At 45.6% G+C, this 27868-nt stretch overlaps 1 protein-coding gene across 1 annotated transcript; it reads right to left on the bottom strand.

Annotated features, from left to right (window-relative positions):
* Window positions 1-457: 457 nt before the first annotated feature.
* Window positions 458-12080, bottom strand: HSDL2 (hydroxysteroid dehydrogenase like 2). Its single transcript, XM_065745199.1, has 11 exons — window positions 11993-12080; window positions 8417-8580; window positions 8149-8247; window positions 7905-8019; window positions 6834-6937; window positions 5793-5891; window positions 3542-3736; window positions 3198-3269; window positions 1756-1902; window positions 1040-1168; window positions 458-631 (listed from the first exon to the last, which is right to left on the bottom strand). The coding sequence occupies exons 1-11, from the start codon at window positions 12007-12009 to the stop codon at window positions 519-521; spliced, it is 1254 nt and encodes a 417-aa protein (XP_065601271.1). The 5' UTR covers window positions 12010-12080; the 3' UTR covers window positions 458-518.
* Between the last annotated feature and the right edge of the window lie 15788 nt (window positions 12081-27868).

Here is a 27868-nt window from a genome sequence, read left to right as displayed (position 1 = left end):
TGCACCAGTGTGTAGCCTAACCCTGAGCAACACAGAGGTACAAGAATTAGTGTAGGTAATAAGCACAGGAAAGCAATCAATCAATCAATTAATTACAAAGAAGGCATACTACCATGGGTATTTGGTACCGTACTAAACCATCCACATTGCTCTACATCAGCACAGGAATCTCTGCAGGGCATTTGTACCACAGAAACAGATCTGCAAGGTGATGTTTGCTCCTCTAGACTTCTAATGGGCCATGCGTGCAAGCAAACAGGTAGAAGAAAACCCACTTCAGATGTGCTGCATTGCTCCAAAAGAGTATAAGAAAACACCAGTATCACAGTATAAGTATTCTCAAGAATGTTTAATCACAAGCACCTTCCAGTCTTAATCAGACTAAATTAGTTCTTCTCTAACAAACTTTTTATCCGTAGTTGTTATATTTCACAAAGCAGAAAAGTGGATGATCATTTTAAAATGTAGCATTGGTACTGTAAAAGAAAGGCTAATGTTCTGCTGGTACAGCTTGCTCCTCACAGCTTAGCATTAAACCGCGTCAGCATCTTCTCTAGCTTTATTGCTAGCGCCATGTTACCTTTAATCCTTAATTTTCCTGACATGAAGGCCATGGTTGGCTTTAGTTTACCTTAAGAGATAGATACAGAATCATCAGGAAAAGGAAAGGAACTGGAGACAGAAAACTTTGAGATCAAATAAAAGTATCTAGTTACTTTGCTACCAAGTTCTACCATAAAAGCAGCACACACTTAACAAAAATAGAGATGTGCAGAAAAGAAGCTCAGCAGACTGACTGGATGCATTCTGAAGCTACACTCTTAAATTTTAAAAGCTACTGAACTAAGCAGGAGAAATTTTATTATAAAATCATAGACTCGCTGAGTGACTTACGTTGGGAGGGACCTTACAGGCCATCCACTTCCAACCACAGCTCATCCAAGAGCACAAGGAGGTGAGCCAGCCTACTCCCCCATCAGCAGAACGTTTCCTGCCACCAGTGCCTGCCTCTGTTCTGCTGAACGTGTCTGTTACTCACCAGTGAACATTTTCACAAAGTCTCCACTGGACATGCTCATCACGACGTCAGCTGCTGCAGGAGGCTTCCCAAGCCCAGCACTCCCACTGCTGGTTTTCAGGTCAAGGTACCAAGTGCCTCCTTCGTTACCTGAACAGAACAGGGAGAGCCTGCGTCAGTGCAACGAGGACTGCTGGGCCCTGCCCTCTGCTATCCCCCATCTGCTTTCCTCTCCCATCTTCACGCTAGGCATGCTGGAGGTGCTGCCCCAGAAGCTACCACTCGCCCCACGCTCTGTGCAGACAAGGTCAGCCCCAGTGGATGCCCCGCAATGCCATGTGTCAGGAAACAAGGCCAAGGCCATGGCTGCCGGTGGAGCTGGTAGCAGCAGGGGCTTCAAACAGAACCACAAGAGACTGTCAGGCACCACCGTGCTCATACCCTGAGCAGCATGGCCAGCACTGTGACACAGCAGAAACACCACCAGGAGAACACACCACAGCCCCCAAGGGAACAGCACGTGCTGCTGACACAGAAAGCATCCCCACATGACAAGAGCAGCAGGGTAAACCCGGCGTGGGCTGAAGCCAGCCTGAAAAGCAGCATCCCATACAGCAAACCCCAAGATGTTCCCGTTCCTAGGTCAGTTTTAAAAGATGAGTGCTTACATCTGAAAGCCCAGACTGCCTACTGCTAGAAAAGCGACCATTTCAGGATCTTACAAGTGATGGTGTTACCTGACAATTCAAACTGAAAGATGCCCTGGGTGGATTTCACCATTTCCTTATTGAGCTCTCCCTGAATAATTCTGAATGTTTCTGCAACAGGCCCAGCTGAAGCAGATTCTGCATTAACCTTGGTTCCACCTGATGCCTGTGAAGCACCTGCAAGAAATAGATGATTTTTCTCTGTAAAATGCCAAAACACTTTGCAAAACTGTACAACACACAAAGAATACTCTGAAAAGCATAAATGCAGCACTGCTGACCATTGGCATATTTCCTAAGATTTTAACTTAGTTCTCAGGGAAAATGAAGATTCTGTTATTTTAGTGATTATTATTAATAATAAAGGAATTTTTCAATAAACTGGGAATTGGAACTGGTAGAGAGCACTACAGAATTTTGTAATTTGTTTCATTTCTTACAATGTCAAAATATTGAAAACGAAACCACGGAAGTTTAATTCTGAATATTCACAGTTTATACACAATGTGCTCAACAGACTCCTGATAGCATAAATAAAAAATTCTATCACTGTCTTTAATAATCTGACTTTCCTCTTGAAATGCTTCTGTCTCATGTATGCAAGAATATACATATCTTCAGTAATTATACTGCAAAAGCTTCTAAGCTGTAAATCATTTTCACTGCTTTAATCAGCATCTTTCTACACTGCATTGAACGAGCCCATTTAACATTAAGAAAAAGCATTTGCAATTTACAAGGCACAAGAAGCTTAGCAGCCCCTGCAAGTCATTAAGAGAGTCAGTGAGGTGTTTCATGTATCAGGAAACAAGACTATTCTGTGAATTCCTACTAAATAACGTGTGTTGGAGGTCCAGGCTGTTAGCAGCACCAACCCCTGACACAAAAGTCCTAGAGCACATTCACAGAGAGTATTTTCAAGGGAAATGGACCCCGTTCAAACTTAGCCTCTTTCTTCCCTTTCCTGTATTTGTGTTTGCACTCCTATGAAACCTATTCAGTACTCTTATTTGCCCTCCACCTAGACACACTACTGTTCTGAAAAAGTGAAACAGATGCTCTTATAAGAAACACTCTCCTCCATTTCATCTTGTAGATGTTCACATCATGTATGGCTGTGAGGACTTCACGTGGGAATGGAGGCTCTGTCAAGTTCTAATTGCTCCAAGGCAGACAGAACACTCCTGCAGAATATTCTCATTGCTACTGATTTTTTTTTCCAGCAGTATTTACCTGTAATCTTTACACTACACAATTCTGATTGTTAAAAAAAGATTGTTCAAAATAAGGTGCTGATTATAAACCACAAAAGTTGCAGACACTACAGTTTCTTCTGTAAACCAAATACAAGAAGAGATTTTGCCAAATAGCTTGAATGTAGTTCAAATGCTTGGAAGAAAAACAACTAGAAATAGAGAGGGCATTCATTATCACCAGGGATAGTCAGCTTGTACATGCAGACCTTGCCTTACCGTGGCTTCCTGGTTTTGTGGCTGTCATGTCATTTTCAGCATCCAAGAAGAAGTCAGGCACCAAAGGGTGACCTAAAGGGGAAGTTGAACAGGAACAGTAAGCCCAAGTAAAGGTGGACAGCACACACAGGAATCCATTCTAAAGGAAACAAAACCTCAGCTTACAGGTAAATGAACAACAGCTTGAAAGGAGACATGTTTAGGTTCTGATATGTTTATAATCAGACCTAGAAGACTGAGGCAAAGCATGTCTTGACTGTCTCACTTAAGAGCCCAAAAGAATATTCACATTCCCACACAGCCCCCTTTCCTTCCTGAACTTCTCATTTTAAGATCTCTTTTACCTGGTGCAATTGCATAGACTTCAAAATCCTTAACACCTTCTTCTCTCAGTAGAACTTCATCAATAATGAAGTTTCCAGTGAAGCTTTTTGGCTTTGTTAAAATGCAATATGCAGCATCTGCAATAATGTCAGTTTTTCTGCACTGCTTCTCTATTCCGGATCCTCCCAGCATATCCATAGCAGCTGTGTGTATGGCTGGAAAATATGGAGGACAGGAAAATACAAGTTTAACACTGACAACATGACATTCCCATCAATTTGTCCAGTGCATAAACTTTATTTTCCTCTCACGTGAAAGGAAACCATAAGAAGACACAACTGTGAAACACCATCAACCAGCTAAGAATGCTCAACCAGCAAACTAGCCTCAGTCAGCAATGTTCCCTTCAACTGAAAAGTATTAAAGGAACCAAAAGATGAATAATGGGAAGGACTCCTTTTAATATTCATATTATTCAACCCTTCTACCAATACTCTTCACACAAAGACTTCCCCTGGCTTTATTCAGCACCTGAAAAACTAACAGGGCAACTATCTCCCTCAAAGTGAACGTGCATCAGTAATGAGAATGTTTCCTGCAGTGATTACCATGCTGAAAATCTCAACACTTAATTTTAGCCCTGCAATAACTCGTGAGGTAACTGTCTCTAAGTTAAAGATGAAACCCAATAGCACAAACTCAAATAACTTTTCTTTGAAGAGTCCACAGAAGGGCTGTGTTTGACCCATGAATAAAATCTGTTTCTAAGGTCTAATTAAAGCATTTCACTTGACTTGAAAAGAAGCAGCTGAGGTTGATCAAAGGTATACTGTACATACAGCTACGTGTTTGTCTCCTTATGAAGTAGGAAACATATTTGCTTTTTGTATGCTGAAACATGATGGTCCTCTAGCGTTTTGTTTTCTTTTTCTTCTTCCAAGTAATTGTACAGTTTGAGACAATTTCAGCCACGTAAGGTGGTGTAGTTTACCAGCTCCTTTTGGCATGAGGATATTCCACTACTCTGAAGACTGATTAACCACTTTTTCCTGGCCCGTTCTTATTGCTGCCCACTATTATTGTTCCAAACACAGCAAAACTATGGGCACAGAATGATATGAACAGGTACTGAGTATCTACTGTCTCACAGTGAGCACATCCTTCCACCTACTTCATACAAAGTGCTGCTGGTTTTCTTCTAATTCACACAGAGCATCTTCCAGTTTGGCCCTGCAATACCTCTACTACTCACATACCCTCTTACATCCATTTGTAGGCTACCTCTTCCACTTTCAGATACATGGAGTTCCTAACGCCTCACGATCACTGTGTTCTCATGCTTCAAAGAATTGGATGAACCAGCAGAACCATACTAGCACAGTGGTATCCTCCAGCACTGAAGCTGATCATGTTTATGTGATGTTCTTTATATTAAAACCTTTGCAATTGCACTGTAGATACTATGAAAGTCACCTTTCCTTCTCTCACTCTCTGCAGTAGTTAGCTTTCTTGGTTTTGGCAGACAAGTCTTTCAAAGCAACACTTTTCTTTCTAGAGTGTTTGTACATTACAAACTCCTTTTATACTGAGGTCACATGAACAGTTTTCATCAAGGGAACAGCAACATACACAGATTTTGAGAGCTCACTTAATACTCTGTAATGCTCTCAAGACCTTGCTCCCTTTGTTCAGCAGCTGACTAAACCCTGAACAGCAGCCCTGATCCTCAGTGACCCACGGACAACAAACTGGAGCTTGCATAAGATGGGCACACCAAGTTGTTTTTCTGCTCTTTCATGTGCTCTGACTTGCAAGAAGAATTGGACGGTTGTGCGAAAAAGCACTTGCTGGCCCACTGTGGCAAAACATCAAGGAATGGGATTTTTTAATTGTTTTTTATATCTACAAAGGTAGATATCTCATCAGTTTCATCTAATTTCTCGCAATCTAACTACCTAGGGATTCTGAACAGTAGCTGGCATTTGATACCTATGAATGAAAGTATGGGATTCTGTGCAAACCAAGGCTTGGGTCATGTTGAAAGGAGCAGTAATGAGACAGGTGAAAGCAGAATGCACTCAGCCTAAGTTTGAATGGAAGTGGTAAGGCTACAGCAAGAGCCAGGAAAGAAAGCCAATATCCACACAACATCTTTGATGGCAAAAAATATGCAGAACTATCAGTGTCCCGAATCAGTCCCAGAAGTTATTCAAAGCTAAATAAACAAGCTGTATAAGACCAAACAAAAAAAAAAAAAATCACAATAATCACCTGTTTTAGGCCATAAAGCATTGACAGCAACTTCTCCTTTAAATTCTTCTGCCATTCCCAAGACACACATGGACATGCCATATTTAGAAATGGTGTAGGCTACAAAAAGGACATGAGATTCCTGTATTTAGCAAGACACAAATTTAGAGTCTATGCACAGAATTTTACTTTGAAAGGCATAAAATTCACGTTATTTGTCCATATGGAAAATCAACTTCCTGGGCTTAGAAAAGTATCTTCCAAGAGTAAAGAAACTCTCCCAACTCCCTCTAGCCCCAGCAGATACAACCTGTAGCCTGTCACGTTGTCACTGCAAGTAAATGAGCTGTGCATTTTTTGACAAACAGAAACAGTGACTGAAGCTTAACTTCATGGTGTTTTCCTTGTTTTTTTTTTCAGAGACCCTTTACACTAGTATTTTACAGGGGAGGGGAATAAAAGGAGAAAAGGAAAAAAGCACATTGTAAATCCTTGTCTATTTTGAGAAGGGAACTTTGCAGGGAAGGAACGTGGACTTGCTAGAGGAGTTTAACATGTTGCATGTATTGAAATTTAAAAGATAATCTACAGGTTCAAAATGAGCAACATATGCTCTAAAGTCTACCCTAAAGACACAATTAGGGTCTCCTTCACTCTTCAAAGATAAATTCTGTTCAAAAAGGGAGCTCTGAGCTGTATAGCTATTAAATCAAACTCAGAAGCATAGGGGAAAAATAAAATATTTTCTTTTTCTATCCCTTTTGGGAACAGAAAGCACTGTATAGTCTTAGGAAATCCTACAGAAACCACATAATTCTTACCTGTAGAACCTTCTTGAAAATGTAAAGGGCACATGAGGGTATGAGATTTGCACTGTTTTTTTTTTTTACCCAAAAACAATTTCCTTCAGGTAAGGTGCAAAACACTCTGAAGAACCATTTCTGTCAGTCTCTAGTAAGCACTAAAAGTACAGCATCTGTTCTTGGCTGGCACTCCTGCACACTTTATTGCTTATTCATACACTGCTCAATGCGTAACAATGCAGCAATGAATGCTACTCACCACAATGATTTTTGAACCACATGGGTTTCATATTCATAGGTGGGCTGAGGTTCAGGATATGGGGGTTCTTACTCTTCCGTAAGTGGGGAAGGCATGCTTTAGACCTGGAAGAGAGGAATAAGGCAATGCTGTCGTCTCCTCCTCTACGGAACATTTACCATTACAGCAGACCAGTAGTTTCACTTTCATGAAGGTTCAATGGTAAGCTGAAGCCCTTGTAATCACATATTTAACTGATGAGAACATAAAAAAAATCTGTCCTATCTCTCTCATCTCAGGAATAGCTTTCATGTCTAATAGCTGTGCAGCAGCATCTACTAAAGTAGATTTTCCAGATGCTCAGAAGCAATAATCTCCTTGCCATAGCTTTAGAAAGGCAATAAACCACGATACAGTAACAAGCCAAGTTATCAGTGCAGAGTATCACCTAGCCCCATATTTATTATTTTCTGATCACATTTATTTCATTTTTAAAACCATATCTAAGAAGTAACACTCTATAGTGAAAAGCTATTGCTACTATTCCAATAAAAACTTGAAACCTACATTGTAGAGACTGAAAAGTCCTTTGTTTAATTCAACTTGGAATATATGCTAATCTGTAAAGCATAACTGCCACTTCTACAACTGTGGTACACGTCTTCATGGGCTCTCTATTAGAGAATTTTTACCAAGTTTGTTAGGCAGAACTGTGCTGTCATGGACTACACTACGTGTCTGCTGCTCACCCATTTCATCTGGATGCATGCATTCTGTCAGCCCCAGAGGAAACACTCTCAACTGTAAAATCACTGTACCAGACACCCTCTTTTACCACCTGCTTTAATAAACTCAGGTTTCAACTCTTTGCAGTGACAGTGTGTGAGACTCACTGACGAATGTGAGACTCACTGACGAATTCCTTTCTGCACAGGAATCAAGAAGAGTTCAACAGATACGCTCTGTCACATGGGAAATCCTCCCTAACCTCAAAAGCCACACTGTGTGTATATACATATAGTTATTATTACTTTCTGCACCAGTATTAAACACTTCCTTAGCACAGCTTTGGTTCCCTATCTCAGCACTTACGTGAGGTAGGTTCCTCGTACGTTGACATCCATCATAAGATTGACCTTCTTTGTTTCTGTTTCCAACGTGCCAGTCAAAGAGATGGCGCTTGCGTTGTTCACCAAAATATCAATCCCTGGTTTTAAAATAAGTCACCTCATATTAGCAGTTAAATAAAAAACAGGAGTAAGGCAGGTTAGATTGTTCTTTCCTCTTCTCCTCTGAACAATCTGCTTGGCAGCCTCTCTCCTACCCCTCAGCATACCTCCAAAAGTCTTCACAGCTTTCTCCACGGCATTAATGATTTGCTGTTCTTCCCTCACATTAACGACGCATGGCAGTGCCTTTCCTCCAGCTGCTTCAACTGTACAATTAGAAAATAAAAGAGAATTTGTCTCAGACTGCACCTACTGAGAATCTGAGAAGCTGAATGGCAGGTAGGAGGGTCTGAGCAGTTTCTCACTCATACATGAAAATTAATAGAGGACACACACAGAGCCCACAGTCTGAAGCCCACCCTTATTACAACTTACTCTCTTCTGCAGCTGTGTAGATAGTCCCAGGAAGTTTAGGATGGGGCTCTGCTGTCTTGGCAGCGATCACAATGTTTGCACCATCCCTGGCAGCCTTCAGAGCAATGGCTTTGCCAATTCCCCGGCTCGCACCAGTGATGAAGAGTGTGCAGCCTGCTAGTTTCCTGAGGGCGAGTAGGAGGCAGAGGGTAAACAAGAGGGGGAACAAAGAAAACCTGTAACTCAGTGACTTCTTGCACTCTTCTGGGACGAAAACAATCACTGCAGTCTCCCAGACAGTCAACTGCCTTCAACATCTTAAAGAAAAGGGACCCAAAATACGTAAGAAATGGATAAAGCGACAGCAAAACTTTTCACCACCACTGAAGATAGAAAGATTTCCCACATTCGACAAACAGAAAGGCTGTACAGGTCACCCAGCCACATTTCTCCCTTTTTGTGCAATAATTCAAGACTGACAACAGCAGAACTGCTACGTTCTGCAAAATCAGAAAAGTTGTGACTTTGAAAAACAACGAATTCTAAGGCTTTGACACTCTGTGCAGCTCTCTCTAATTTACTTCCTTTACATGCTATAAAGGCAAAGTCCAGAATCACAATGCCTATGTGCCAGAGATGAGAGCCAAAAATCAGGTTTTCAAGAATGACCATGATTTCTCTTAAGGCTTTTATAGTAAACTCAGCATTTAATCCAATAAATGCCCAAAAATCTTTCCAACCAAACCTTCTGGAGAAACTAACGAGCTCTGGAGCATCAGAAAAACATTTTTTCTTATACACAAATGCCTCAGAATTTTTGAAGAGCAAAAAATTCTACTCTACCCTACAGCATATTTTATACTAAAACCCTATGGACCACAGGGTTTCCAAATGAAGTACCATGCGCTTTGGAGTTCTGCATCAAATCTGTGTTGCTTTCCACAACTGAATGAAAAAAAAAATGAGGTCCAAGACTGCAACCCCTTTAAAGAATCCACATAACCACGTGCTGCAGCAACTTCAAGGCTTGCTCAGAGAGCAAATTTGATACAGCTTTCTTTCCAGTTTGGGCCACACTCAGCATGATTAATATTTTTCTCCAGCTCTTCCTTTTCACCCTTCAGTCTAGAAAGTTCCCCCTAAAACAGCCTGCAGGAGGACATTCGCCTTCAGATGGCAAAAAAAAAATGAAACAAGGCAGGAAGGGATAGGAATATTCCCTTGCACTGGCATTCCATGTCATCAGCAATCCCAGGAAGCCAACAAAGCCCCAAAGGAGTGAATTCAAGATGCTGCCTTCTGCAGAACTGGGTCTTGAGAGCAAGTGGACCAGCAGGATGACACAGCTGCATATGTCACTCCTGACTGAGCCCCCTCATACACGTGGGGAGGGTGGGAAACAGCAGCGAGGAACTGGGAATATTGCCTGACATACTGCTGACACAAGTCAGCATGGTGTGTGGAAAACCAAAGTCCACCTGCAGCTGAGATTTGCAAAGGAAGTCAATGGCAACTTGTTTATCTGCTGTTATGATGTGGGTAGGAAGCAGCAGAACAAGAAGAACGCGTTGCTGAGTGCTGTGGGTAAGTCAGTGAGAGCAGATTCTGGTAGCTCCTGAGGTGCTTGATGCCTTGGCCTTCACCAGCAAGGTCGTCCAGGTTTCTTTGCTTAGGAACATGGCTCACCAAGACAAGAAAAACTAGCAGTAGATGAGGTAACCATAGAATCAGGAAGGCTGGAAAAGACCATCCAGTCCATCAACTAACATCCCATCCCCACCACACCCACAAAACCCTTCCTAAACATCATCAAGGACGGTGCCTCCACCACCTCCCTAGGCAGCATGCTTCAATGCCTCACCATTCTTAAGGAGAAGAAACTTTACCCAATATCCAACCTGAGCTGACCTAGAAGCTTCCTGAGAGGACACAGCCATACATGTCCATGGATCGGGCTGTGTCAGGAGTGCTCATGCCCTTGCAAGGCCCCTCTCTTCATACCTGACAAGCCATAGGGATGAGTGGAGTCCCCTGTCAACTAGGGGAAAGGGAATGGGTGACACACAGTTGAAGAAGCCAGAAAAAACACCCCACCAATTCACAGATCTGTTAGCTCTTCCATCTTCTCCACGTTGCAACCAGCTCCACTGGGTGTATACTCACAATGACTGGGAACAGCCAGCACGGGTTTGCCCATGGCTAAAATCAGGTCTGGCTCGCCTGATCAACTTCTGTGACAGAACAACAGAATTTGAGGCCAAAGTGGGAACACTTGACACCATTTTTGCAAGCAAGGCTTTCATAACCATCTCTCAAAATACTTTTGTATCCAAGTAAACACATAATGGTCTGGAAAGCTGAACAGTCTGAAGGGTGAAAGAAAGGTTAAATGAACAGGTTCAGAGGGTGGTGGTGAAAAAGCAATGCTCTGCCTGGGGACCATTATCAAGTGGGACCTACCCCAGCACGAATCGTGTTCAACATCTGTATCACAACCTGGAGAAGATGAAGTGTACTGTGGAGGGATGACAAATGGCTGATGTGCTAGAGGGCAGGGCTGCCATCCAGAGGGGTCATGACAGGTCAGATGAATGTCAACAGAGGCCTCATGACAGCCAGTGAGGACCATCCTGCAGCTGTGAAGAGGGAGCACCTGCAGTGTGACACATGATGGGGAACTTGGAGCCTGGGAGCTACAGAGCCAAAAAAAAAAAGCTTGGCAGAGAGCAAGCTGAGTATACATCAGCATTACAGCCACCAGGAAAAGGAGGCAGCATCCTGAGATGCAAGAACCATAACCAAGAGATGGAGGGAAGCGACTGTGCCCCTCCAGTCAGTGCCTGTAAGATCACATTTATACCCCATGTCCAATCTGGGGCCTCTCAATATCAGACAGATATTGACAAATGGGCGTCGAGCAGAGGGAAAGAGCACTGGCCAAGGGCTGGAGCGAGGACAGGCTTAGGGACTGGGCAAGCTCAGCCTGCTTTCCTTCAAAAGCCCATACAAACCGCTCGTTGACATCGGACACTTAACAACAGGGAAGATTCACCTTCATTTCGTACCCTCTCATGCTTTTATCACGTCGGGGTTTTCCTGTTTCTTTACTTTCTTAAAACCTTCTTGCTTATGTTTCATATAACCGCTCCATCTGTCCCCTTCAGCGTGCCGTGAGAGGGTCAGCAAAGCCCGACGCATCCGCCTCTTCCCATGTTTATTCACCGTCCCAGAGAGAAACGCCCGGAACGTGCAGCACTGCGCTCTGCTAAGCCTGCCGCAACACTTAGCTCCTAACGCACGGCCAAAGCTGGCAGGAAATCGTATCGAGCACACTGCGAAAGCTCCGAGGGACAAACAAGCACAGCACCGTCAGCCTTGAGAAAAGCGCCGTAAACTTTTAAGTCACCCCAGCACCCCCACCACCGCCCCTCTTTGCCCTCGGGACGCTCAGCACTCAGCGCGGCTCCACGCCCCGGCTCCATGCCCGGCCACGCCGCCCAACCGCGATCTCCGCCTCCCTTCGCCCGCAGCGGACGCGGAGCCCGCTCCTGCCCGGCCCCGGCACCGCGAGGCGCGGGAAACCGCGGCACGGCTTACCCGGTGTTGGGCAGCATGGCGGCGCGGGAACGGCTGCCTCCGTCACACCGCCCTCAGCGCAGCTGCGGAACGGGAAGCCGGGCGGAGCCATGGCGGGACGGGGCGGGCTGCGACGCCGAGAAATCCGACAGAGTAACTTGACGCGAGTTACGTCGAGCAGGGGTTCCCTGAGAGTCAGTGCTGCTGGAGGGTGCTTTGTGTGTACGAAGCCGTGTACAAGTGGTACCGTCCTTGGCGGTGATCAGCCCGGAAAAGACTCCGTGCTCCTATTTCTGCTTGTCTTTACGACCATAAACAGAGACCATGCGACGATGATTTGCAGTTGTCTTTACTGTAGAGAAGCTGTTCTCGTGATTCAGCTGCGCGTGGGGAAATGGACGGAGTGATTTGCCCACAGCCGTGCGGGAGGGATGATGCTGGAATGCATCTCTTTCCAGCACCAAACACAAATTCTTTTTGCATTTTGAGAGGCAGTTTCATCTGGCAGTTCAGTAGCCAACGAAGAAGAAGAAAGTCACGCATTCTTGTTTGCAGATTGAGAGAGTTCAGAAAAGCCCACGGGATTATAGCAGATCGATAACGCGGTTTATGAGCTGCTCTGCAGCACGTAGATGGTGGATGACCACCCCATGGTGATCAGTGTGACTCCGTGGTGGGACCGGCAGAACCACCAGGACAAACACGTGGCTTAGCAAGGACACCCCACTCATATGATCATATAATACCGTATGAAAGTCCATAATGCAAGAATCAAATGCACCTAATAGTACTCAGCACCACCATCTCCCGTGGTGCTCATCCCACAGCTCAGCCCCGGCTGCCCTAAGGACCTGAGCACAAAGGCAGTGGGATGCCTACCCACGTTCCCACCATGCTACGACGCGTGCTCGACCCTGGATCAAGTAGCATAGCATAGACACGTCATTCGATAACAGAGATGCCAGCTTTCTGTTTTTCCTTCTTTCTTGATACAGAATTGCTTGTTCCATTGGGCTTGAACCCCTAGGAGCTCGTGTATGGCTATGACAGTCCCTTGAACTTTCATACAGCGTCATATGACCGTACTGTATGTCATATTTCAGTTCTGAAAGTAGGATATTTGAATAATTAATCTTTTCCGTTTTCACATCCTTTTGGTTGTTCATTCATCGTTCCTTTAGCGGTGAAAGGCCAGACGAAAAAAATGTAAGCTCGGGCTTCAGGTCCCCAAGGGCTGTGTTTCTATGACCTCTTGTATTTCATCAGTTCCACTGGTGTTTTTTTTTCCAGCATGAGTTGGGAAAAATCCATGTGTGTGTGTGCCAGCAGAGGGAGCGCTCAGCACACGACATTGAGCCATGGAGTATCCCGAGTTGGAAGGAACCCACAAGGATCATGGAACCATAGGACCATGGAACAGCTTGGGTTGGAAGACAGCTCAAAGCCCACCCAGCCCTGAGCACCTCCATGGGATCAGTGCCACGCAGCAGGTCAGGGTAGAGCAGGGCTCCATCTAACCTGGCCTGGAGCACCTGCAGGGATGGGGCACCCACAGCTTCTCTGTGCCAGGACCCCTCTGCTCTCTGACAGAAGAATTTCTTCCTAACACCTCACCACAATCTCCCCTTGGTGTCAGTCTGTCTATTGCTGAGCTGCATTAAAAGCCAGTCTGCATCCATACAGTTGATGTAAACACTGAAGAGAACCGTCCCTAAAATGAAGCTAGCTTTTGTCAGGTTGTTTGCTGCATATTCTGTCCAGGAGGATACAGTGAAAAACAGAATCAAAAGCTCTGCTGAACACCTATAGGTGACATCAACAGCCTTCCCTTGGTCTATTAGGTGGGCAGGTTTGTCATAAAAGGAGATTAAGTTCATTGAACAGGACTTTCCTGTGTTGGCAGCAACATTGTCCTTCGGGTACATTTCAATAACTCACAGAATAATTTTTCTGTAATTTGTCGGGCACTGAAGTGAGACTGACAGGCCTCTGCTCATCAGGATCTTATTTCTGACCCTTATTGGAAATAGGGACAGTGTTTGCCAGTTTCCAGCCAACAGGGATCTCTCCAGATTCCCAAGGGCTCCTATACAGTTATTTTCATTCAGTTGCATCAGCAAATCCCACTCAAGTATGGAATTGGGTGAGAATTTATCATTTCCACAGCTGTTCTCTTTTCTGTGTTCTATACACAACACATTGTCTTGACGTTTAAATAGGATCTGGGATCATTTTCTTGCCCTTTATTTTTGTTTGGGTTTTTTGTTTGTTTGTTTGTTTGTTTGTTTTGGGGGGGTGGGGTCTGTTTGTTATTAAGCAGGATTTTCCTTATTTTACTGTGCAATCATTGTGACTTACTGAGTGCCAAATAAAATTTCAGTTATCAAAGTATTTTTATAGTCACTGTGTTACGTTATACAGACACCAATGGCAAACAGCCTTGCTATGAAACCACAATGAAAATCTCCCGGGAAGCTGATGTCTTAATTGGTTTCAATAGGAGATTAGGATCCCTTTTATGATAGAAACAAAACATACTCACAAATTAGAGATGGGTTCTGCTTTGCAGAACTGCTTTTTTTAAGCAGATTTTCATCAACGTATCTTTTGAAGCAAAGTTCTTTAGAAGTCAGTGCTTTTTTTAACCATTCTCCTGTTGCAACAGGGCCGTTATTTCATGTTCATTCAAGTGCTGCTTTCCTTACAAAAACTGCTAAAGAAGACACTTGATCACTAGGGAAAAAAATTGTTAGTTTATTTATTTATTAACTGCAGCTCTTCTGTTGCACTCTTGCAAATGTTTAAACTACACTTTGGTCCAAAGATGTTCACATTCAAGATTGTGTCCCCTCAGGGTTGTTGTATGAATACAGCCACGTTGTGTCATTTAGGGCAGCCATGGCCCAAATGTGGTTTGATTCCCCACCCCCAGTTTCTTTTAAGGCTGGGGCTCCTGCTTGTTCCTTAGACTTGTGGTTGGATTCTCTGACAAAATGGGAGAGCTTTATGTGCATTTATTATATATTTCCTACATTTAAAGTCAGTGATTGATGAGATTAAGAGGCTACAAGCTATGAAAGCTGAAAGGAATGAGGGTTTATTTAAAGCAGTCAGGAGATAAAGCTTATCTTTGCTACAGGTAACTCAGTGGTGCAAATGTAAACTGAAAAGCAGAGAAGCAGAATCTGTCCCTGTTGAAGAATTAGCATGTAAGTTATGAGCCAGTATGATAAACAGGATCACTTCCCATCAGCCGCAGGACATGCATGCCAGTCAGCCTCTGCACTTTGTGCATGTTTAAGATGGTAATGCTTACAGGATATTTAAATGACTGTCATCTACTTCACTACTTGCTACCTCCTATTGTTCTCCCAGTATAAACTAGTCAAAAGCATGGTAGGAAGACAGAGAGGATTCTCAGGGATTCTCAGTCATCATTCCCACGAGGACCTGTTACAACAACAGTACTGAGGTGGAAGTTCATGACAACAAAAAAGGAGCAGCACGGGAATGAGACAAAGCAAGTCAGGTAGAGTGTGAAAAGTGAAAAGCAGGGTCCAGAAATGCACAAAGACTGCTAGCACTATGAAGTGAAGGCACTCGTGCAGGTTTATTTGTGCAGCATTTGTCACGTCTGGCATCTACTGTTAGCACAAACATAGGGTTCATAGGTTCATAGGTTCATTAGGTTGGAAAGGACCTACAGGATCATCTAGTCCAACCATCCTCCTATCACTATCCCTACCCAACTACTAAATCATTTTTATAAATAAACTGTGGTCACAGCCTCTACTTGTGTAGAGTGCATTAGAACTTCACAACCGAGAGTCAGAAAAGTGTGTGCATTTCCTATACATCAGGGTAATATCTGTGCAGGAAAGTGAGACAATCTTCCCTTGTATTTCATTAATAGGAACTGCACCTTCAGGCTTTTCCCTTTACTTTCTCCCACTGATAGGAACCACATGGCATGAGCACTAGCTTGCAGAACATACCTTTTTTGTCATTGATGTTTTAGCAGGGTGGATGATAATTACCATATCATTGTTTCCAGTTGTAATCTTCATCCTAAGGGCATGTTAGCATGTGTGAGATTCGGAACTGGGAGACTACATAGCACAAAGTTCTGCATTGTTTTTCCTATAAATATGAGTCTTACTCCATAAAAATGTTTTGTCCAGAAAGATGTTGTCAGCTATTTCTTCGTATGCTAAGAGCTCACTATTTTTGCAAAACACATGAATGTCATTCAGGGAAATACAGTGATACAGACTCTACAGTGAAAGGAGAATGTCATATCCATCAAAACCCACATCTCTTGAAATTCTAAGTCTATGGGACCCAGAATGGAGGGAGTAAAGGAATAATGCTGTTTCCTTATCCAAAGCTGGGAAGAAACAAGCCCAGAGGGCTCACTTTTTTATTTTCTTTGACCAAGGAACAAGTGCTACATTGCTGTTGACTGTTGAACACATCCTAACTAAGTAGTGTCCCCTATTTACGCTGATCACACTGATTACTGTTACTTTCTTTGTAGAAAGGGGGAGGCTCATGCAGAGTGAGGTTTTCTCCATAGGAAACGATCCCTGCCCCAAGAATCCTGCAGTCTGAAAAGATGTGACACCCAAGGCAAGATTGTCAGCCTGTTACAAATGGGCAACTGCCTGAAGGACTGCAAATGGCCCCAGGATTTCTGCAACAGAACTGAAAATTGTCCCCTCAGCATCGCAGCTGTGTAACCACAGACCTTCAGCCCCCTCCTCTGCCTTTGTGTGGCTGCAGTACACGGCTAAGCTTGAGCTCTGTAGAGCATCCTGTAGAACAGTAGCTCTGTGCTCACAGGTCAGGGTTAGAAGGGCAGAAGTGGAAGGGCTGTGGGTCTGCCATAGCATTTGTGCATCACTCATTGATAGCTGACCCAGCTCCAAACAGGAGAACTCACACTTGGCAATGCAAGAGGGCTAAAAGCACGACCCACTTATGTTTTAAAGCCATTCTCTGTGTTGAGAAGCACATTAACAAATAACTTGTGGGCACAGCCTAGAGACCAAAGTGTCAGGTTTTCTTCAACATAGAAAACAACCTATTGTATTTATCCAATACATAAAAATTACCCATTGTACATTCTCACTAATGTCGGCCAAATACCCATCCTATAATTAGCATATATTTATACTGCCAGATCCCCTGCTTTCTTTCAAGCGGGTTTCTTGTTGAGCTGCTGTTATACATTTTTATCATATTAATTGTTCATGCTTTTGTTTAATTTATTCTGCATTAGCTGTGTATGTCTGCTGTGTGACAGCTGACACACACCTGCTATGGCCACAGATACTTCCTGTTCCACCAAAATCCAGGGGTGTCTCCCATCATTATTTACCTTCCCAACACAAACAGGGAGCTGCCATCAAGATAAAAAGGAGCTGATGAACTGTACTCCAGGTTACACGCCCTGGTTAACCTTTCCTGTTGGATAGTAAGGAAGATGGTTGCTCTAGGGAAGCTCTAAGATACTCCTCATGTTCACAGTTCATCAGGGATTTTTCTGACTCCTGTTTCCTATTTTATAGATTAGACTTTTTTTTTTTTTTTGCCTGTAGGACATTCATGTTATTCATCTAAAGCAGAAGTCATTTTCAGTACTGAAAGGGACTCATTCTCTACATTTTAGAAGATTTTTTCTAAGAGCTTTGTCTTCTAGATAAATTCTGAAGAAATCAGAAATCTTTCCTGTAAAGCAGTGGTTTATATTCTGATTCATGGTGTACTGTCAATCTTATTTGTCCTTCCACAAGAAAAAGCAGCTGAAACTACTTCCTTTGTGGGGCAAAAGTTTAAGGAGATCTGAAAATGGGACTGCTTGGACTCTCTGGAGCCATGTCAGACAAGAAGAGCCTAGAAAGTAAATGTCATTCATATCTCTGAACCTTTAAGAAGGTGTCAGAGGAGCAGTATCCATCCCACTGTAAGAGACGAGCACATCCAGGATCTCCTCATGAGACTGAACATACACAAGTCCATGGGGCTGGGTGACATGCTTTCCAGTGTTGTCAGGGAGCTGGCTGACATGGTTGATGAGCCATTCTCCATCGTATTGAAATGTCACGGCTGACAGGAGAAGTCCCTGTGGACTGAAAAAAGGAAATATCACTCCCAGTTTTTAGGAAGGCTGAAAGGAAGACCTGGGGAACTGCAGGACAGTGAGCCTCACCTCTGTGCCTGGGAACACCGTGGAGCAGTTCCTAACAGAAGAAATTTTAAGGCACATGTGAGATGAGGAGGCTTTACCAAGGGCAGACTGTGCCTGGCCAGTCTGTGGCCTTCATGCAATGGAGTGATGGTATCAGTGGACAAAGGAAGGGCAGCTTGACTACCTGGAGTCGGAGCCAATACACTAGAAAGAAAGAATGCCATCCAAAAAGGGACCTGATCATGCTTGAAAAGTGGGACCTTGTGAACTGAATGGAGGTTCTCGTGGATGAAAACCTGGGCATAAGCCAGCAGTGAGTGCTTGCAGCCCAGAAGGCCAACTGTATCCTGGGCTGCACCAACAGAGAGGTGGCAGCAGAGGGGGGATTGTTCCACATTGCTCTGCCCTCATGAGGCCTCCTCTGGACTACTGCGTCCAGGTTTGAAGCCCCCAGCACAAGAAAAATGTGGAGCTGCTGGACGAGCTCCAGAGGAAGGTCACAAAGATGATCAGACGTCTGGAGCACCTCTCCTATGAATAAAGGCTGTTTGTTCAGCTTGCAGAAGAGAAGGCTGCAGGGGGACCTCACTGTGACATTCCAGTACTGAAACTGAGCTTATAATCAGGAGAAAGATGTACTGTATACAGTAACATGGTGACAGGACAAGAGGGAATGGTTTTAAACTAGAAGAGAGGAGATTTAGATTAGATATTAAATGAGATGTTAGGGGGATTTTTTTCACTCGAGGGTGATGAGGTGTTGGCACAGATTGCCAACTGTGGATGCCTCATTCCTGGAAGCATTCAAGGCCAGGCTGGATGGGGGCCTGGGCAGCCTGATCTGCTGTGTGGGAGCCCTGCCCATGGCAGGGGGTTGGAAATGAACGACCCTTTCAGTCCCTTCCAACCCAAGACATCCTATGATTCTAAATTAAGATCCACAGGAATTTCATACAAAGAGTTGTGTGGTGACAACTCCGAAAACTCCAAGTCTGTATTCTCAAGGGTATTTCAAGCACCTGTATCATGGCATTTTCAAAAGCACCTCAGGGTCTGATTTTCATATACAAATTATTAGATGCAACCTAGTATCAAATCTGATGGAGGAATCACCAGCAGTAAGTTGATTTCCTCTAGTATGCTTAGGTGTGAATGTGAGATAGTTTTATTGATGCCTTTGATGACAGGAGTTGTCTACTGTGTTTCCTGCAGTGTCAGGCTGGCCCCAAGGACTTTGTGTATGTGAGGAGAAGTTGGCCACAAACGTCTGTGGTCACAGCCTTGAGAAAGCTGGTTATCAGAACTAGCTGTAGCAAGAAGATATTTCAGAGCTGATCCAAATACTGGGTATATTTCTTGGGCATTATCATGACTTTGTAGACTTTTGTAAGCTGTTACCTGCTTTGCTTTCAGTCAGTACACATGCTGAGACTCCATTTATCTTAACTCTGACTTGAAACTAGGACTTTTGGTTTTGGTTTTCAAGTTGACAGCTAGCATTGCAATGCTAGCAGATACAGCGACTTTGCATTTAGTCCCAGTACACATTCCTTCCAGTTGTCCAGAATAAAACATGAGTCCGAGTCCCTGTGTGCATGCCATAGGCTGCTTTGTTAGTCACCAACAGTGCAGTCTGGGAAGGACAAGAATCTTCCATTAGTCAGTGATTGCTGGAAGGAGACAAGAACAGTGCACTGCATTAAGGTAGTTGAATTCCTGCTCCTCAAATTGTCCCACACTGCCTTCTATTTAGGAAATAAGCTCAGGGCACTCCTTACCTGATCACTCCTTCTAATTCAGCCTACTTTTTCCTACAGGACCAGAAAGACGTCTGCTCAAACTCTTGAGTAAGCCTGCCCTGCCCCAGCCAGGCAGAGTAGTATTTGCAGCACCAAACCACAGCAGCCTTGCTGCAGGTGGCTGTACTCTTAGCTTCTCTGCTTAAATCTGTCTTCTTGTAGTCTTGTGTCCTCATTACTGTTCCAGCAGGGAAGATGCCTTCGACCACTGAGGATCCCCTTAGCTCTCTATGCTCTGGTTTCTGACCCGTGTAGGCAAGATGCTGGACGGTGTTGAGCAGGAGGCAACCAGGTGCTGTAGTGAAAGACTGTCAAAGAAGAGTGATAATGGTCTTTCAAAGGTGAAGTACTGAAAGCATCTTCAGAAGTGACAGAAACTGTGTGACAACATGCAGTGCCCCTACAAGTAACTTCAGGATTAGCAGGTAAGTGAAGGGTAAATTAACTGGCAATTCTTCACCATAATATATTGTGTTAGTCTTTAATTACAGATGTTCCAGGAATGTGGATATGGTACTTCACAAGCTCTCCTTTTAACAACTTTCTTCTCCTAAAGAGAACATGTGTGAAGTAGTCTGGTTGCTCTTCCTCTTTATGGATTGCTCATAAGCAAATAGATCACACTGTGAGGCTGCTTTGCTGTGCACTGGTAAATGAACTGACCTCTCAGACATCAAATTCCCAATGTTCTCTATAGAAAACCTAAAAAAAAAAAATCCCCCCCAACAATCATCGTAGTCCCTGCTGCATTCTGTTCTCTTTATTAGCCATTTTCCGCACAACTTCCCAGTAAAAGCCTCCCTGTCCCATTCTGTGCTTTGCTCACTGAACATGTAGGACAGATGGTATCCACAGATGTGCTGTCAGCACTCGCAGCCAAGCTGATTGCTCTTGTTCTGATCCTCCCTACAACAGCATAGTTCTGCTACACCACTACCGAAAACAGCGATAGGAAGCCCTCTCAACTCATGAGGGAGATTTTGCTTCCTTACTCAGTAACCCTCAGCATTGCTGGAGTGTTGTAATGCCCCACCTCCACTTGCCACACAACTTGTCTACAAGTCCAAGCACTCATCCTCCTGCTGGTAGGGAGGACCTTGTTGCTCTGGAATTTCCATGCTCGTGGCTGGGATTTGTCTTTGGGGACTTTCTGTCACCATCCAGGTGTTACTCTTTCTGAGCTCCAGCTGACAGATGGCATCAAATCATGTTGGACCACACGATGTCTAAAAAGGAAGATTTTTCTTTTAGCTCACACTGTTGTCTCTGGGAGATACTTTTTCCAGCAAGTGGTGCTTTGTAGCTGATGGCACCAGGCAGCCTTCACACTGCTGGTCGGGACTTGCTGCAGCATCCTTAGAGGTGAGGACATACAAGTACATTTAATGTGCAGGTCCAGCCACATCTGTGGTCACAATAAATAGTACAGTGCTGGAGGAGTGCTAGAGAATACTAGTAGATATCTAATTAAGCCATCCAGTCACTGGGTGCCATGTTTTCTGCACGGTGACAGTACATGTGCTATAATCCATGACTGAGAGATGCTACAGCCTTCAGACCTTTCTTCAGGCAGATGGGCAATTGTTTCCAAACAGGAGGACAGCGATCCCTTCACCTCCTGTAGGCAACTCATACATTCCATTTGGCAACCTACTGGTTCAGCCAGTCTTCCCGTGGGGAAGATTTCGTTCTTGTGGGATTGGGAGGCTTTTGCTTTTGCCCATTGTTTTTATCCTTCTTGTCTCACTGGTGTTGATGGGACAGCATGCAGCCTGGCAGGCTGCTAGGCAGTTCTGCAGAGTATGAGCTTGCACTGAGCACCATGAGATTTTGTGTTGCCAGTACTGAAGCGTGCAAATTCGTCATCAGCCTGGCGATGGCTGAGATTGGTTACAGCACAGACAAGTAAACAGAAAATGAGCTGTCCAGTGTTGTAGAATAAAGTCTACGTTAAGTCTGGGATGCAGACATAACATTCGTCAGCTCATCACATTAAAGATAGAACTGTATCTGAACATGCAGACTTTGAAGTGCCTGGCTCAGAGCTGGAGTGTGCCAACAGAGCTCAGCCTCCAAGTATTATATGAACAGCAAATCATGCACAAGAAGTGACCAACCCACCTGGAAGACGCCAGCACAACCCAGCAGCTCTCCATCCTGGGGAGAGATCTGCTCTCACAGGAGCATTGCTCCTTGCTGTTCTTCCCGTTGCCAATACAGGCAGCGAATTAAAACTTGTTCATCTAAAATTGTAATTCTGTGCTGAAGTGCTGGTGACATTATTAGGCTAACAGAGCTTGTCAGCAGTGCATGTGATATGAACCGGAAACCTCTGGTGCAATTACAGCCCTGCACACAACACTGTGATGATAATAGGGCATATTAGCCAAGCAACACCATCAGGGGTTTGAGCAGGATTTTCAAATCCTCTTTTTATTTAATGAGTGCAGTCATGACGTTGACCTGGGGCTGATCCTAAGAATGAAGAAGTGAAGAAGAAGGAAGGCAGCAGATAAAAAGTGGCAGGAGGGCAAGTTTTGAGACTATTCCTGCTTCCAGAAAAATGTGAGAGAAAAGGAAAGAAAAAATGCACAGGAGATTAGAGAAGGGAAGGAAGGATCAGAAGCAAGACAGGAATGTGGATTGCTTCTGAGCTACCTGCAAAATCAACTGCAGAAAGAAAGCTCATGTACAGTTGAGCAGCGGTACACTTCAATGTCACCTTCAGTCAATTGACACTTCAATGTTGACTTCAATGTCAAACAGGGTCTGCTCTGCAGCTGCAGAAAGGAGTGAACAGAAAGGTGGAAGACCTCCAGCAAAGAGCAGGTCCCATTTGTGGCCTGACTACATAGTGTGCCTGGTTCTAGAGAGAGAATTCCCATCAGAGTATTTGTTTAGAAGGCAGGTGTCCTCTTCAGGAGATCCTTACTGACATCGCTTCTGGAAAAATATCAATTCCATACTGAATTTGGCGGGCCACTTTGGAGCTGTATGACCTGTGTGGCCTCCAATGGGGAGTGTGTCTGGTGATCCCAGGGCAGCACACCCTTCAACTGCAGCCTATCCCAGCTCTGCCAGGAGCCTCCATGGGGACCGGGAGGGTGATGGTCTCGTCCTCAGTGTCACCACTGCTTTGTCTCCATGCACCTCCAGTAAGAGCAAGATGTGGGAGCAGAGAGTCATGCATTTGGATGGAGGATGGCTGTCCCATCTTGTAAGGAATTCTTCCACTTAGGTTCTCAATCTTCAGGATTTTAACACATAACCTTCAGTTTCAAAGTATTTGAGGTCCCTGCTGTGTTGAAGCACAGCATCTTATTGAAAATAGCAAGAGCAGAAGGAATGACAGTCTTCCCCTGATGAAATTCATGCTGCTACCAGATTCCCCTGCTGCATCACAGGCAGATCTGGAAAGAGCACTGCTTTTGGCATTAGTACACTTCCAGATTGTCTCCATTGTAATCTTGTATAAGCACTGTTGCCATCGTAGCATGTGTTAGCCCATTCAAGTTTTGCAATGCTGGCATACAAGAGAGGAGGAAAGGGAGCCTCTGGGGCATGGAGCAGGCAGCTGGTACTCTGCCAGCAGCATCCAGATCCGTCTCCTTCCACAGTGATGCAACAAGGAAAGGGAAAAAAAAACCCACAAAACCAATGGAGGAGACGAACAGATTTTGCTTTGGCACACATCTCGCTTCGTTGTAGGAGAAAACAACACCCAGAGATAACACTGCAAGTGCACAGTGAGCCCTCCTGTGATTAACTGCAAAAATACCCTCACAGGAGTAATGTTGGAGTTGACATTTGTAGTTGCAGACAGATGAAGGAATTAAAAGTTAGTTTTCATGTCAAATAAAGCTTTCATGTATGCTTTTTTTTTTAAATCATGCTATATACAGATGTAGGAGGCATATACATGTATGTGTGTGTAAATTTGCCCCACGTGAAATTAGCAAACAGGCAGTGCTGTAGCTGCAATCTCAAGCCAGAAAAAAAAAAAAAAGATGCACAAAGTTAAGTTGGGTATCTCTGTATCTGCATAAAATAACTGAGCAGCAGTTACGTGGGCACGGCTCCTCGGTGTAACTCAGCTGGTGTATGCCAACACACCTTCAGCAGAATAACGAGGACAGCTATTTTGTGCCGCCACAAAATTCGTGTCAATCCTTGATGAAGACGGATGCATGCCCGGTGCCATCCCCCGGGGCCATTTTGATCCCTCATCATCCAACCTCGCGTCCCGTGTGAGCCTCTCAACCTCCTTATACCATTAACTCCGGCTCCCGAGTACCCCCACCCCCACCTCCTCCCAGTCATCTTCCCCCTCATCCCTCATCATCTTCCCCCGTCTTCATCTTCCTCCTCCTCCAACCCGCATCTTCCTCGCAGTCCTCCATCCTCATCTTCCTCCCACTCCTCGATCCCCATCTTTCTTCTCCATCCTCATCTTCCTCCTCCACGCTCCTCCTCCTCCCCCCGCCCCAGGGGGCCCCGCTCCGGTCTCCGCGGGGTGCGGGTGGGGAACACGAACCCCCGCCCCGTGCCCGGCGGAGTGTGCGGGTGTGCAAATTGCACACTTCCTGCGGTGTGTGCGACCCGGCCCCGGTTTCCGGTAGCTGACAGCCGCCGCAGCCTGTCCCTGCCTCCTCCGCCGGTAGTGCCGCCGCGCCGGGCAGCGAACACCGACACGGACACGCGCGGGAGGAGGAGGAGGAGGAAAGAGGAGGAGGGACCGCAGCACTCTCAGCACCATCTCCCTCCCCCACCCCCCCCCTCCTAATGCGATACGAGCGGCATCGCGCAGCCCCACTCTCCCGCGGACGGGCACCTGCAGGTAGGGGACGGACCCACCCGTGTGCGTGTGTCCCGGCGGGTGGGGGCTGCCCGACCCCTCCCCCAACCCCTCCAGCTTTGTGATCGGCGCGGGGCTCCCCGCCGCCTGCTGCCCACCCTCCCGGCCTTTGTGCTTGGGCGGGGGGGAGGGCTCCACGCCGCGGGTGGGGGCATCGCCTGGGGCCGGGGCTAAGAGGTGGGGGCGGCCCGCCTAACCCCCCCGGAATAAAAAAAAGGCTCTCGGCCATCCCTGCCCCCGGGGCGAAGCGGAGCCCGGGATCAGACACTTGGGGGGTGGGGGGGGAGGGTGTTGGGATCCAGCCCACGGGGAATGGGGGACAGTGGGGAGGGGCTCGCGAAGTTGGGCTGTCAGCGGGCAGCGAGGGCTCAGCGCGGCGGGACGGGGCTGGCACGGCTGGCTTAGGCACGGGGGGGGGGGGGGGGGGCATCGCCTGGGCCTTCTGCGGCTCGGTTCGGCTGTCAGACAGCGGTGCTCCCCTGCGAGGGAGTAAGCGTGACACATGCGTTCAAACTCACCTCCCATTCACGACGTTAATGGTTATAAATATCCCCTGGGTGCATCTGGCTGCAGGCAGCACTCCGCACGCAGGCTGCTTCCCTTCAAAGTGAATGGGGACTGTGTCGCAGAGAGGAAAAACAAGTGAAAATGAAGTCCCGTGAACTTTGAGAACTGGAATTGTTGATCCGCGCTGTTTGCTTCTGCCTGCCCTGCTCAGAAACGCGGCTGGGTGAGCACTGCTAATGCCAGCTCACCTCTGAGATGCTGGGCACACTGAGAGATGTGGCCACATCCACAGTCTTATTTACAGCAGTCAGAATTGTGGTAAATCAGTTGATGGCATCCCTGCCATCCCGTCCTGATGGCAGCTTTCCAGGCCAGCGACCAGGTTTCTTTCTCTCGACTTTTTTTCTTCTTCAGACCCAGCACCTCCCTGAAGGAACAGCAGGTGCTCCTGGGGGTGTAAGTCAGTGCCCGGCCTCATGGGGCTGCAGTTAACCTCATCCCTGGGTACCCACTCACCTCTCAGCCTGTAGCAAAAAGCCATTCTTCATCCTTCTGCTGAAGTCTTGTCAGCCCTGAGAAACAGATCTGAGGAAAACTGACAGGCCTTCCTGGCAGTGCACCCTAATGAGTAGTGAAGAGATAGGAACTGTTGGAAAGGCACTTTGGGGAACAAAATATTCATAGAAGGAACAGCAGGGCTCTCGTACAACAGAGCATCCCCCTCAGTATTTCACAGCGCAGAGTGACTCTGCTTACAGGATGCTGATGCTGCTTTCCAAGGCCATGGCTGTGCTCCTTCCCGAGGCAATGAGAAGGTTGGTGTCTTGGCAGGGTGGCTATTTAAGTCATTTTTTTTTGAGTTCCTTCTCTGTGAAGAACGCTGTAAGAGTGTCAGTTCAGGTCAATTGTTTTGTCAATGGACCTGTAGCAGAGAGGAACTTGAAAGACTCTGACTGTGCTGCTGTTCTGACACGAGGCAGCCCTGTGGAGCACGGCTGATTCCTCTTCAGCTCCTTGACCTCGGCTCTGATCTGATTCATGGACTTTATTTGCAGGTAGGACTGGTGAATCCTCTCACCAGGCAGGAACCACCGCATGTTTCCTAGGCAGCGAACATGATGTGTGCCCTGACAGGACCTCAGCCTGTGGCTGTGGTGCAACCACCTCAGGCCCTGAACTATACGCCAAGCTTGGGCCTGCAGCAGGCCCAGTGCCAGCAGCCCCGGTGGTGACAGGAGGGAAGGATGCCTTCAGTGCACTGTCTCCCATCTTCCTTTACAGGTGTTGCCCATGCCTGTGTCTGTATCACAGTCATCACATTCCTTCATGTAACTCCGTTCTCCTTTTGTATTTATGGTCCAGCAGAAGGCAGGGCCTGCCATCATGCATGCAGTTGATGGGTGTTAGCTGCGAAGCATCACATGAACCCTGCTGGATCTGGGGCTTTAGTCCTGTGGAAAGCTGCAGGAACAAAAGCAGAGTCTCTGGTCAGTGTGGACAACCCAGCAAAATGAAAGAAAAAAAAAAGTAGCATCAGTGTGTTGCTGTGGGCAGATATCCAGACCCTTGCATTGCTCAGCTTTGGCAACTGAATGGATGAGAAGTAGTTTTCTTTTCTTGAAAATATTATCGTATTGTCCCTCTGTCTGTCTACAATGGCATCACAGTGACAGAAATGTGCAGGAAAGCATCCATGATACAACTGTCATCTGTAGCAGGTTTATTCAGAACGTGGTGAAAGCCAATGGTGACTGAATTTGTGAATTTCACTTTTGGGTATCAGTCCTTCCGTGGCCTAGGGCCAGAGAGAAGAAAAATCATTGATGATCTAGTGGCTTGTGTTGAAATTCACTCTCTGCCCTGCACGACGACTGTTTCCCCGGTGTGGAGGTGTCTGCGTTGGGGTCTGTTGTTGTAACTGCTGCTGCCAAGTGCTCACTCAGCCCTACCACCCAACCAATAGCAAAGTTTGTGAGGCACTCCTAGCAAACCTGTTCTGCACGTAGAGATTTCCACATGGCCAAGGGCTGGTAGGGTTACAGGCTGTTTGTATATGTATGTATATATACCATATACTAAAAATACAATAAGATCTTTTATACATGACATGTATTACGGTAGGCTTTATCAGAACGTATCATGTTAACATTATAGATATATATGCGTAGGTGATTTCTGTGCTTTTGGTGTCCATGCAGTCTGAGTACAGAGAGGAGAGGATCTATTCGTGTTCTCTGCAAACTGTTATCCTGAAGCTGTGTAGGGAACTCTCATCGCCCTGTGATAGCTTGCAGAACTGGTTGCAGCACGCCATAAGGAGCCAGCATATTTTATCTGGTAACACTCCAAATGTCGCAGCTTAGAATTGGCAAAATATTGCAGGATGGAACGAAATTAATGAACAATTCTCAACATGTAGAAGCTGATGCTTTTGTTTTCTGTTTAATCTGTGATATTTTGATCCGTGCTGCCGCGCCACTTTTGCTTGGATGACTGTGGTGTACTCGTGAAGGATTTTCTGTGCTCCATCATGCAAATTGTCACCC

The sequence above is a fragment of the Cyrtonyx montezumae genome, unplaced genomic scaffold (assembly GCF_038088225.1).
Source record: "Cyrtonyx montezumae isolate F1298 unplaced genomic scaffold, pur_monq_1.0 scaffold_34, whole genome shotgun sequence".
Classification (NCBI taxonomy): Eukaryota; Metazoa; Chordata; class Aves; order Galliformes; family Odontophoridae; genus Cyrtonyx; species Cyrtonyx montezumae.
This window is presented reverse-complemented; position numbering and strand designations above follow the sequence as displayed.